The sequence below is a fragment of the Mastigoproctus giganteus genome, chromosome 8 (genome assembly GCF_048544385.1).
Source record: "Mastigoproctus giganteus isolate SK-2022 chromosome 8, ASM4854438v1, whole genome shotgun sequence".
Taxonomy (NCBI): domain Eukaryota; kingdom Metazoa; phylum Arthropoda; class Arachnida; order Uropygi; family Thelyphonidae; genus Mastigoproctus; species Mastigoproctus giganteus.
The window spans coordinates 165,269,926-165,284,312 of record NC_143582.1 but is presented as its reverse complement, the minus strand read 5'-3'; the positions used below and the strand labels follow the sequence as shown (position 1 = coordinate 165,284,312).

General features: G+C 34.5%; 1 protein-coding gene across 1 annotated transcript in view; it reads right to left on the bottom strand.

Moving 5' to 3' along the window:
- Positions 1–14,387, bottom strand: part of LOC150081979 (GTP-binding protein 8-like) — a 105,656-nt gene that overhangs the window by 78,485 nt on the left and 12,784 nt on the right. The window contains exon 2 of the mRNA XM_090379875.1: positions 11,236–11,327. Coding sequence (XP_090236001.1) covers positions 11,236–11,289 — 54 coding nt within the window. The 5' untranslated portion in view covers positions 11,290–11,327. The remainder of the gene's footprint in view (positions 1–11,235; positions 11,328–14,387) is intronic.

The following is a 14,387-nucleotide window of genomic DNA, read 5'->3' as shown; positions in this document are numbered from 1 at the left end:
TTCCTCTTCTTTTTCTTCTACATCAGTTGAACTTTGTATAAGCTCATCAAGATCCTCGTCTTAACTCATAATTAGGCTCTTGTAAGAGTTTCGTGGAATTTCTCTCACAGCTTCTGGCCATAACTTTTTCCAGCATGCATTGACAGAGTCCTGTTTCAGTTCCTTCAGTGCTTCTTTAACTGTGACAATGCAATCTGCAATACTGAATTTTTTCCAGCTCTGCATAACTCCAACATTTGAATTTCTTCCATTGCATTGAAAATCTGACTAAAAGACAATTTTGTGTAATGAGCTTTACACATCCAAATTATACCTTGATCTAATGGTTGAATGAGAGAAGTCATGTTAGGTGGCAGAAAGACAATTTTGTTATGTTATTTAGATGTTTCAATTCCTCAGGATTTCTTAGTGCATTGTCCAGGATAAGCATAACTTTGAACGAAAGATTTTTCAGCCGCAGGAACTTTTCTACTTCAGGTACAAAACAATGCTTAAACCAATCCAGGCACAATTCTCGTGTTACCCATGCTTTTTTTGTTCTTTGCCAGCAGACAGGGAGTTCATTTTTGTTTTTTCCCTTTAAAGCTCTAGGGTTTCGGGATTGGCAAACATAGCGGGTGTGATCATATCCCCTGCTGAATTTGCACAAAATAAAAGTGTCACCATATCTTTACTTGCTTTAAATCTTGGCATTCATTTTTCCTCTTGGGTAACGTAGGACCTGTTAGGCATTCTCTTCCAATATCGCCCAGACTTATCTGCATTAAAGACTTCTTCCGGCATGTACCCCTTCTCTTCAATGCGAAATTCTTTAGGGGAAACTGCTGCTGCTTCTTGGTCAGCAGAAGCTGCATCACCAATCACCTTTAAATTTCTTAAAGAAAATCTTTTAAATCGTTCAAACCAACCTTTACTGGCAGTGAAGGTTTCTGTAGAACTTTCAGGAGATGATCCTTCTCCACCTTGTTCCTTGTGATAATGGTTATAAAGAGATTTTGCTTTTTCTCTTAAAATTGTCGAATTGATTGGCAATCCCTTTTTTATATTGTTTCCCATCCACATATTCAGCACTCTTTCCATTTTACTTAACATTTTTTCGCATACATGAGAAACAACCTTTGCACTCTTTGGCGCACTAGCTGCAAAACAGCTGTGGATTTCCTTCTCCTTTTTATAAATGTAGTGCACTGTACACGCATTGATGTTGTATATATTCCCTACAGCTGCAAAAGATTTCAGATCTTTAATCTTATCTAAAAGTTCCACTTTTTCTGCCAGTATGAGAACTTTTTTTCTTCTCTTGGTTTCACAAAAATTGTCAAATTTAGGTCCCAATTTTAGTAGATAAGGGTAAAAGAAAGTGCTCATAAAAGACAACAGGCAAATGCGGATGTCACAGTAACAATCTTGCAACTGACGAAAAAATTCAACTAGACCAGTGTGTGCCTTACCAACAATGACACGCACACATATACAGCTGCATATGTATATACACAGGAAACAGACTAGATGTATTACTCATGCAAGCCAGATCCCGAGCAGACCTGTGTGGGTGGCGGAGCTTCCCCAAATAATTCAAATTGCAAAGTGAGAGACCGTGGAAAGCAGGGGATCACTGTACCTGAATTATTATTCGCACTAACACATATTTTATATCAATAATTAAAATGTTTAATTCATAATTCACTTAATGTGAAATTCGTGCTTGATGCACATTGCATGTATTTTTATTCTTCACTGAATTTTGAAGAACACTTAATTCATCTGAATTTAAGACTTTTTTTCTGCTTAATTTCGTTTAATGCTGAAAAACTCAACACATGAATTTGACTTTGCAAGTGGATGTAAAACTTCTACCACCTTTTTTGTATAAATTTAGATATTTGTTTTCATTGCTTGGCTGAAGCCTCAGCCAAGCAATGAAAAAAGAGAGGATACTTTAATATTCACCTTATATTTCTATGCATTCAATTTGTTTAAACTGTTGAAATCAAATCAGATCAATAATTGCAAAATTTGTTCTCTTCTAATGTAAATAATAAGTTTTTTTACATACCCATCAAAGAACACTTCCTTCACCAGCCAGCACACATCATACCATGCAAAAGCAACAAAAGGTGATTAGTTTTTATTACCTTGCTTAGCTTTAAAAAATGCTACTTCTTTTTTCCTGCATTTTTAATGTGATTAACTATTTTGATAGTTTGATGAAGAGCATTTTTCAAAACTTCTTTAAGACAATGTAATAGGATAATGTGCCATAAAACAATGTATAGTAAGAAATAATGGGTGTTTCTGCTTAACAGTATTGGCTAATCCGGTCAATGAGCCTGCCATTGAAGGTGCATGCTCTGTTTTTGCAAATAACTGACACAATTTCCAAGATAAGTTTTGTTTTTACAAATAATTGTTCATTACATTTAGAACATCATGACCACTTGTTTCTAGACAACTGTTTGCAATAGAAAAATTGGTTTTATTATTTTTTTTACCCAAAATAAATCTAATAGTTGTACTTTACTGGTGATAGCAGCAGATTTATCTTTTTTGAGTGCAAACGTTTTCTGATCTAAAATGTTGGCAAATATTTGCTATTCCATATCAGATGATATATCTTGAGTATGTCTGCTAATCATATTGTTAGAAAAAGGAATTTTTAAAATTTCTTTTTCACCTTCTTACCCCCTGTGGTTGGTACCATTTAGTGCTTAATAGATATGTTATATTTATTAAATATAATGTAATATTTCTAAATTTCATTATTATGTTATAATAATAAATCTTAAAAATTTATGCTGTGTTGACTCCAGTGTTGAGAAACACTGGAGTAGGAAATATGTAACCATATAAAGAACTAGAACATTATTAATGAGTCTTGGCTATTAAAAATTTTCTCATGTAGTTCAACTCTTCTGTTACCTTATGTTTGTACATCCTGCTTCCATTTCCTTGCTTGAATGCAATGGCCAATTCAGTATATGGCCAGAGAACAGTTCATTCATATACTATATGATTTTTCTACTGAAATGTTGAACTACATTCTTTGAACTGAAATGAACTACATTCTTTAAGCGGGCCAGCAGGTGCAGATGTCACCTATCAGACACTGCAGGAAGATGCATGGTCCAAGCAGCTGGTCACAGAGGATTCCACACATTTACAGAAAAGTGAATTTTTGAAGTTACTTTTCCGCTTTTCTGTGTGCAGTCTCATGAACCCATAAATGGGAGGTTCCAGTATTGTTGGTATTGGCAGTTAACATCATTAGGAGTTAACAATTCCGGTAAAATGTGCCTTGTTAACGAACAAAATATAGTGATGCAAATGAAATGTTCAGCTGACTGACAACAGAATTCCAACTTCCTACCTGTTTCTGTAGGTACAAGTACAATCCTTTGCTGTTTCAATATTTTCACCAGTAGTGGTTGCTAGTGATATCAATTGTTAGTATGAACAAAATAAAAAATATACAGGGTCATTATAAAGTCCTTGTGCAGTTTTAAATTTTCATAACTTCTGTTCTACACATGATAAAAAACATTTATCATGTATAGAACAATCTCTAAAAAACATTAGAAATGCAATTTAGTGAAGTTTAGTATGTACTAAGAGTGATTCATTTATTTTATTGTAATTAAGCAAAAATTTTATTATTATTATTATTTTTTTTTTTTTGCAGAATTAGGTTTGACCAAATGACTTCAATAGAAAAGAAAGTAAATTGTGTGCTGTGGTTGGCCGAGTTAAAGACTGTAATCACAATACAGAAAAGATTTAGAACCAATTAACAACAAAGATGCACCACAGAGGAATTCCATAACTAACTGGATGAAAAAGTTTAAAGAAGCAGGTTCCATCAATAGTAAACCACAATTTCGAAGGTCAAGGACAGAATGTTAATAGTGAGAGTTAATTGGAAATGTTGCAGAATTACTTTATTCCTGAACTAACACATTTAGGACTTATAGGTGATACAGTGTTTCAGCAAGATGGTGCACCTTGTCACTTTGCGCTCAGTGTTAGGCAGTTTCTGAATGAAAATTTTCCTAACAGATGAATTGAAAGAGGTGGACCAATCTCTTGGCCACCACATCCACCAGATTTGAGCCCACTGGATTTTTTTCTATGGGGACATGTTAAGACTATTGTTTATTCAACAAAACCTCTGTCTTTAGATGATCTTCGGACTAGAATAACTAATGCAATTCAGGGTATTACTGAAAATCAACTGCAAAACATATCTGTAGAACTTCAGAATAGTATCTCAGTTTGTATACGTAATGACGGTGGACATATTGAGAATTAACAATCCCAAGAATAAATGTATGTAAAACTTTAATAAATTCTTTACCTTACCCTTTTTACAGATATTTTAAAACTGCATAAGGGCTTTATAATGACCCTAAATATGTGCATACATATATATTATAAGTAAGTAAATATAGAGAAAAAAAAAATTTAAGAGAAAAGAAGGGTTAAAAAAAAAATATATATATATATATAGAAATAAATAAATATCAATATACAAAATTATAATGTCGTATATAGCAAAATTGTAGAATCATTCTCAAGTGTCAACCACCAAAATTGCATGCAGATGACAATATACCATCCTCTGTTTCTAACATAAAGTACATGCCATGAAAAAATAAAATACAATCAATACACAGTATTAAGGGAAAGAAAAAAAAAATTGAGAAATCCAAAGTAAAATAAAAAAAGAAAATAAAGTTAAAAGGGAGGATATATAGAAAGCCGGCATGTAATTTAAGGTTGACATAACAGCGGAACCAAAAATGTATATAAATAAAAATAAAGATAAAAAACATAAATGTAAGAGTAACCAGGGGCTACTGTCTCAATTTTTTTTTTCCCTCTCTTAATACTATGTATTGATTTTATTTTATTTTGCCATGGCATGTACCTTATGTCAGAAACAGAGGACACTATGTTGTGCAATTCTGTTGGTTGACACCTGATCTTTATCCTTGATCTTTAATCTCCCATTAAATCTACTTATCGCTGGATACATTTATTTATTATTTTAATGTTAATTTTTATTATACTACTTATTTAATTTTACCTTAATTTTCTCAAAAACACTGCACTGGTACTACCCTCCCCATCTTTATAGATGAATTTATAGCTTTTACCCTCCCTATTACAAAAAATTTAATACTTTCTATTTACATTTTAAATTTCCATTCTATTAGAATGCACCTATATTTATTATTTTTTCATCCAGGGCAATATGTAGGTATAGAAAAGCAATTTATTGATACATAACCAGGTGCAGTCCTCTGATGAAATACCTGGATTATGTATCAATTATTTATAGCAAGCATCAGATTTTATTACATTACTTTTCTCACATTATTAAATTCATTTTTTCATCAAATATCACCTCCCATTCTGGTGCATGATATTTTATTGTAGTCATAAATGTTAATAATTTATTTTGACTTTTCCTTTGCAGCTTCATCCCTCTAATCATCATCTTCATCCCTCCTGCAGGCCTCATTTTAAGAAGGATGTAGAGCTGTTGGAATAAGTACAGAGAAGGGCAACAACAAGATTAGTGAATGGAACAAAGGGTTGCTCTTATGAAGAAAGGCTTAAATTTTGCAAATTACAGTGTCTAGAGACTAGGCACCTGCGAGGTGATCTGATTGAGGTGTATAAAGTCTTGAATGGTTTGAGCATGCTCAATGCGGATGGGATTCTTCCTCTTGCTCAGAATAATCGTCTGAGAGGGCATAAATTCAAATTGAGGAAAGACGGTTGTAGGATAGATGTGCGGAAGTTTGCCTTTAGCCAGCGGGTGGTTGATTGCTGGAACAAACTTCCATCTGTCGTTGTAGAAGTTGATAGTTTAAATAGATTCAAGGCAGAACTTGACAAACATTTGGACTGAGTGGATGGATGAAATAAAGGTGTTTTTTTTTTTTTTTGGCTGATACTATATAAGCTTGCTTTCTTGCATCATGTCTTTGCTAATGCTAATTGATTTTCTAATTCAGCCTTTAATTCCTTATAATTTAATGTCTAACTTGGGTGTTTTACCTTCTTTTCCTTTCGTCCATTCTTAATACTTCTCTTTCTTTCTATCCTTTCCCTACTAGTTTGGCACCTTGTGCTCTTTACATTCCCAACTGTTATTTTTTCTTTCACTTAATTATTCTAACTTTACTTATATACAGGAACTCCCCGAATTACGTAATACTGTACTTGACTTACGGAAATTCGATTTTATGTAAGTTTTTGCCAGCCAGCGCAGACTGAAAAAAATATAGAAACGTATTATGCATCTGTAGGGATAAATGGAAGTATTGTTAAAATATCATAATGTGAACCCAATAACACATTTTTTTTTTTTTTTTGTAATTCGTTCCAAGTCAGTATTAGTATTAGTAATGGCCGCATGGTGCAAGAAAGCCTATGGCTAATGCTGCACCGCCAAAAAAAAAAAAAAAAAAAAAAACCGAATAAAACAATGATAAAAAAATAAATAATAATTAATAAAAGAAAAGGAAATTAAACCTATAATCCTATGCGCTTCTCTGACCCAAAGGTACTATCCAGATGACCTTTGAATTTCCCCAAACTGTCAGCCTCTACCACCCATGTAGGCAACTTATTCCAGTAATTTATAACTCGCTGGCTAAAATAAAACTTCCTGCAGTCCAATCTAAACATTTCAACCCGTAACTTGAATTTATGTCCCCTAGTTCTAGCATCATTTATAATCTTGAAAATTTCGTCCTCATTCATTTTACTGATGCCTCTCAGAGCCTTAAACACCTCAATCAAATCTCCTCTAAGGTGTCTAGTTTCCAAACTCTGCAACCCACATATTCAAAGTCTTTCTTCATAAGGATGCCGTTTCGCCGATTTCACCAGGCGAGTTACCCGTCTTTGCACCCTTTCAAGAAACGCGATGTCTTTCTTTAGGTGCAGTCTCCATACTTGAACACAGTATTCCAAGTGTGGTCTAACAAAAGCCTTATATAATGGGATTATCACGTCTCTATCTCTACTTGCAAAAGTTCAATAGATCATCAATAGGACACCATAGTTCTTCCTTGCCACCTGTTTACAATGCTCAGAGAACTTCAGGTCTGACCATATCGTAACGCCCAAGTCCCTTTCCTCCAGTACTGGGTTTAGTTGAACTCCACCAAGTGAATAAGTTATTTTGGGATTACTGTTTCCCAGGTGTAATACCTTACACTTCGTTGGATTAAAGCATAGCTGCCATTTTTCTTACCATTCCTGAAGTCTACCTAGGTCTCTCTGAAGAAACTCAGCTTGACAGTGATCATTAACTATTCTACCAATTTTAACATCATCTGCAAATTTAGACATCACGCCCTCTATCCCTTCTTCGATGTCGTATGAAAATTAAAAACAACAGTGGTCCTAATACTGATCCTTGGGGAACCCCACTTCTTACATCAACCCAATCTGAGGAACAGCCATTTATCACAACCCTCTGCCTCCTGCCCTGAAGCCATCCTGCTATCCATCTAAGGATTTTCCCAGTGATTCCAACCTGTTCCAGCTTATAAAGCAACCGCTCATGTGGGACTGAGTTCAAAAGCTTTGCTGAAATCTAAATAAACAATGTCAAAATTATTCCCCAAATCCAGCTCGTGAGTGACCCTTTCAAAATAGCAAAACAAATTTCTTAAACATGATTTTCCCTTTACAAAACTGCTGAGTATCCTTGAGAATTTCAATTCAATCCAAATGATCCTGAATTCCACCCTTGATCATTGCCTCCATGATTTTTCCTACCACTGAAGTCAGACTGACAGGTTGATAATTTCCCACTTCACTCTTAAAGCCACCCTTATGTATGGGAGTACATCGACACTTTTCCAATTCAAGGGAATCCCCAGAGTCTAGTGATGCTCGCATAATTAGCCTCAATGGTTCAATGCACTCACTTGCCGCCTCCCTTAAGATTATAGGGTATATTCCATCAACTCCAGGAGCCTTACTGGCCTGTAGGCTTAAATGTTTTTTCATTAAATAATCTTGCAAAATTTCAATATCATTAATTACATATTTTTCAACTTTGCTCCCACAATTTTCCATTGCCACAAAAGGTTTTTCATTTGTAAATATCGATGCAAAATAACTGTTGAGCTCATCTGCAATGGCAGCTGGTGTATTTAATACTATCCCCTTTCCCTTACGTAAAGGTCCGATCTGGTTTGTCCTGCTCTTCTTGGCATTTATATATATGAAGAATTTCTTATCCCCCCCCTCTTTGTTCTGTTTGCTAGTGATTTCTCATAAACTGCCTTTGCCTGTCGAACCTTTTCTGTGGCTCTATTACACATCACTTTGTAGCTGTTATAGGCTTCAGTACTTTTTATTGCTCTGTAACCTTTCCATGCCATCTTTTTCTGCTCAAGTAATGTGGCAACTTCACTATTCATCCAATTTGGAACCCTCCTCGTGGAGTATTTTTTTTAATGGTAAATACGGATTCAAGGCATCTGTGATTAATATTTTAAAAGCATACCACAGTTCAAATGTATTCATTCTCTGTGCGATATCTACCCAGTTAATAGAGGCCATGTAGCATCTTAAGGCATCGCAATTTCCTTTTCTGAAATTAAAACCCATTCCGTTGCCTTTTACTACTGCTACTTCTCTCATCATCATCCACCGTAGAACTCCATAATCACTTCCTGCTACTGGTTCCTCTACTGTCAGCCCTGTTATGTCATCTGAGTCATGGTTGATGATGAGGTCTAGGATATTCTTTTCTCTAGTACTTTCCCTGACATGTTGATACAAATAACAGTCATCTAGTTGATTTAAAAATTTTGTTCCCCATGTCGAGTTTCCTTCCAATTTACTCCAATCAATTAGAAGCAAATTGAAATCACCCATAATAAGACATTGACGCTTACTTGCCCATTCCATTTGCATGTAGAGGCTTTCGTCATAATCTTCACAATCACCTGGTCTGTAGATTACTCCTACTCGCATTATACCTTTGTTTCCAACTATCTCACACCATTCAGATTCTATACTAGCATGTGAAACGGCTGAATCCAGGAAAGCTATCGTTGCACTCAGGCTGCTTCTGATACGAAGCATTACCCCACCACCCCTTCTGACCCTATCCTTCCTAAATACATTATACAAGCCAAGCGTACTGAAACTCATCATCCCCAATTTCCGGGTGGCACCACCTCTCAGTAAGCCCTATTATGTCCGCGTTACTTGTTTTAACCAGCAGTTCAAATTCGCTCATTTTATTGACGACACATAACATTACTATATAAACAATTAAGACTTACTGTTCTTGTATATTTAACTACCCTAACACAACCCTTGAAGTTTTTTAGGCTCTCTTCCCTGGCATTAGCTACCTGCTCACTTGAATCTTTTCTGTCCCCCAGAACACCTAGATAATATGTCCAGTTGGGGTAACAGATAAGAACTCTTGAGTATGTGCAAGAGTTACTTTTACCAATATTATCAGATAAACGCGTGTCAGTATTACCCACATCCCCCTAACTAGCAGTTTCCCTGAACCTTTAAGGTATCCTCAATAATACTGGCAAAAACTTTTTCACCACCTTTGTTTAAGTGCATCCCGTCTCTACAAAACAAATTCCTTCTACTTACAAGTGTGGGCCATGATGATAGAAATTTCCCCCCCCTAAAGCCTTGCAGAGTCCTTCAAGTCTTGAGTTAATCCACAAGGCTTTTACCATATAATCCCTCCTATCGTGTCCGGGCAGAATTGCAGACACATAGACATTGTGGCCTAGCTCGCGGCATTTCCTCAGCATGGTCCTGTATTTTTCCAACAAAGAATTCGTGTAATGTAAACACGTGTTATACGAGGACCGACTGTATTATACTTTTACTATAATAATTAGATTACAGACTGATGTAATGTTCAATCTACAATTGATGGCATTAATCTGATCTGGCAAAAAACTTTTACATTTATCCCTACTTTTTTTTTATATATATACAGTGCTTTATTTGTAAAAAAATAAGTGCCGGTACTCATTCTTTGCTATCAGGAAAAATTGAAAATTAAAAGGATATCAAAAGTACTCTAAAATTTTATTTTTTCTGATATTGTTACTTTAGTAGTAATGTTTTTGGAATAAGAACAACAAATTTAGTATATTAACACAGTTTATTAAGCATAAATTTATTATTCCTTGAGGCTGTCACAGACATTCTCTCAGATATGCCAGACAAGCTGTACTTGCTACCTGGGAGTCTAAAACACTGATGGAACTGATATTCGGGTGACACTCAGGTCACAAGTGGACCCAATTTCGGCGAAGTCTGGAATTGGGTCCACTTGACTTGAGTGTAATTTTCACGAAATTTCTTTGCCTAAAACTGAGGAAGTAACGAAAAGATCTATCTGAGTCTTTCTAGTTGTTATGAATGACAAGTGTGAGAAAAGCAACTCCGACTTATTCCTGGAGAAGTGATTAACGTCTTGGGGAGAAGCGAACCGTGCAAGACTCTGCGCAGGCGCTTCCCTATCATCACCGCCTCAACACTGGCTCTCTGAGTACCTCCTTGCTGGGACAACTCCAGCTTTGAAAATTGTTAAAAAATACTTCTCGTCAAAAAATTTATAAATGATCTTTATTGAATTATTAACTATTTAGCAACCTTTTTGTCACCAAAAGGAGAGTTACTTAGTACAAAGAAGTGCGCCATGGAAGGCCAATAAAATTTTTTTTTCAATTTTAACACAAAAAGTAAACGATAGATTTCAACCGGAATAGTTTTCTTTTGAAAAGCATTGATTAATGCATAGCAAATGTGATTTTTAAAATTTCAGCTAATTAGTGACGGAAATATAGGTGGGGGGGACACAAAAATTACTCACATTTTCCTGTCTGGCGCCGCCATTTTTAATTTAAAAAATATTTTAAAATTATATTTTAAAATTATTTTTAAAAATAAAATTTAAAATTATTTTTATATCCCCTTGTGTGTAGTCTGTGCAAGAGGAAGAATGCCATCAGCACTGAGCTTGCTGAATCCATTCAAAGCCTTAAACACCACTTATATTTTGTTGATCTGCCTATGTATGGTTCATTTGATCCAAGTTCAATAAGGATACTTTTGGCAATATAGTATGTATGTATGTATGGACACATACACACACAATCTCAAATTTTACAAGAAGGCATAATTATATTTTAAATAATGATTATTTCTTATAGTTACCTTCACAATGGAGTTGACCGCTGGACAAGCAATTGACAAAGCACCAGAAGTCATAATATTACAATTTAAATCTGTTTCTACAGTTGAATTTTCTGGAAGTAAGAGATAAAAAATAAAATAGTTTAACATAATTTAAATTCAATGATTTCAACTTTGTAAATAAATAATTTAAATATTAGAAAAAAAATTCTTTGTACATCAGAATGAATGCTGAAAATGACAAATCAAATAGCAGCTACTTGACAATTTACAAAAGATATGTACAGTAGAACTTCAATTGTCCGTCACCCTATTTACCATCAGTCTCTGTTAACCATCACTTAACCCCACTATGCCATAATGCATTGTGATATTGGCGCCATGTGTCACTCAGTCTTTGTTTACAACTCACTGTATGCGGTTGTACTTTAACCTCTTGTTTCATATTTTAATAATTTTTATTTAGTAAACCCATTGAAATGACAGAGAAGTGAGTAGTGTTCAGATTCACAAAAAACTGAAATAATCAATCATCTAAGAAAAGGCGAAAGTGCTACAAGTATAGCATCGGTTTATGGAATAGGAAGAACAACAACAAATGATATAATGTGTAATGCAGGCAAAACTGAAGACCATGTGTCGAAAATGGAAACCACTGATAGTAATGTTCAAAGTCATAAACAATGTTCAAAAATGTAGCCAAGGAATTCCATTGTTGGGACCTATAATAATCAAAAAAGCCACTGAAATCAATAAAAAACTAGGTGGAGATCCTTCATTCAAGGCTAGCATCAGATGGTTGGCCAAATTTAAGTTTCAGCATGGTATTTGATAATTGTCGATCCAGGATGAAAAGCTAAGTGCAGATAGTGCAGCAATTTCTGTTTATCGTGAAAAACTATAGAAGGAAATAGCTGATCGAAGTTTGGTTAAAGACCAAATATACAACTGCGATGAGACTGGCCTTAATCAGAAGGCACTACGTCAAAAGACACTGGCCTCAATTAGTGAATATATGGCACTGGGATAAAAGATCGCTTCACTATAATGTGCTAATGCCAGCAGTAGTCATTTAAAAATATTAATTTAAATGCTTTGCCAGTTAAATATTTCTCACAAAACAAAGAGTGGATAAGCCAAGATATAGTTCATGATTGGTTTAATAAAATATTTGTACCCTGTGTAAGATCACATTTGGCATCAAAAGGTTTACCACAATATGCAATGCTATTGATGGACAATGTGCCTACTTATCCCATACACATGTGATTTAAAAAGTGATGATGGCAAAATATCATGCCACTTTCTGCTAGCAAACACAACATCTCTCATTCCACCGATGGACCAAGGCCTCATTGAGAGTATGAAATGTCATTATCGCAAAATGTTCATTCAAAAAACTTGTTTCGGCAGAAAATAAATTAGATTTGATAGGGTTTTCGAAAAGCTACACTATAAAAGATGCAATTTTCAATACAAAGAAGCTGGAATAAGTTTTGGCCAGAAATATATTCAACTGATACAGAAACCATTTCTAAAGAAACTGAAATTTTGCAGTTATGTTTGAATGTTCCTAGTTTTAAAAATATTTCAATGAAGAAAGTAAATGTTTGGCTTGATATGGACAAAATGGATGTTGGATGCGAAATTTTAAACGACGATAAAATTGTGCAAAGAGTGATGACAATTTCGGATGATTCTGTAACTGAAGAAGAAAAAGCTGCTGCTGATGGAAAAACAAACATAATTGGCCACTGTGAAGCTAAAGCTATGTTGTCAAAGTGCATTGAGTGGTTCAAGGTACAAGAAGAAGCAGATGCTATGCAAATGTTACGTTTGCTTAAAATTCATAACATTGCCTCCCAAAAGGCTTGAGGGGTAAGGAAACCAAAGAAATTGACTGACTTTTTTAGAAAAGAAATTTAATTATATAATATTGTTTTCTTTTAAATTTCTTTAATGACATTAGAACAATGTTGTATGTACTATATGTAATATTGTTTTCTTTAAAATTTTTTTATGACATTAATAGACCAATGTAAGTCAAAATATTAAAAATAGGTATATATGTAGATATCCATACTATGATTTTTTGATGACCCGGTAAAAAATAAATAATAATTAAAAGTTTAATTAAATTTCATTACGTTATGTATTATGTAAAAAGTAAACTTTTTTTTTTTTTTTTTTTGATTTGGTAGTTGTTGGCGCATCGGCTTCTGTGGCCATATTGCACCTCCCAAGGTTTTTTGCAGTACTTTGATCCAAGCCCGAGGCGGGAATCGAACCCGCGACCTTTGGGTTGCCAGGCAGGTACTTTACCCACTCGGCTAGCCCGGTCGGCAAAAAAAAAGTAAACAAGTTAGATGACCTGGTCTATTGTATTTATAATGTTTTTAATATACATACAGTATTCTATTATCTGTCTATTCGATTATCAGTCATGGTACTGGTCCCGTACCCTGACGGATAATTGAAGTTCTACTGTACCAAAATTATGACTATAATTCCTATGATGAAATCATTCCTATGGAACCTTACTTAAAAAATAAAATAAAATAAAATGACAGTGAAGAAAAATGCCATACCACTGGAACTACAGATGTAAGTATCTTCCTAACTGAACCATTTAGAATAAAACATTATTAGCACATCCTTAAGCAACACGAACCAGTAGCTTCCTTTAGCAGCTAGAGTAGAATAACACTCCTAAATTGTAAGATTTACTATTCTTTGTGGCAACAGTTGGTATTATCTTTGTCTGGTTAATTATAAAACAGTAATTCAAATTATACAAATAATTTTGAGAGGCAAAAAAAAAAAAAAAAAACATAAAACAAGAGCACAGAAAAGAAATTTGCTCCACTAAAACACTAATTCTATTGGAACATTCACTGCAGTTTAAAATGCAAAGTCCACCTTTAGGGTATAGTATGTAGGTACCATTAAAAACACCATAAAATGAAGAGAAGTTACAATCTGCATAAACTCTAGAAGGAAGGGGGTGAATCAGATTGGTCCACTTGATTTGATGGTTTGACTGTTAATGATCATGCTCAGGTAGCTGACAATCTGAATGAGTATTATGCATCTGCATTCACACATGAGGAGTTATTAAGGGAGGAAAATGCCAGAAGTTTATCAAACAGTAACAGGGTGCTTAATGATTTTGT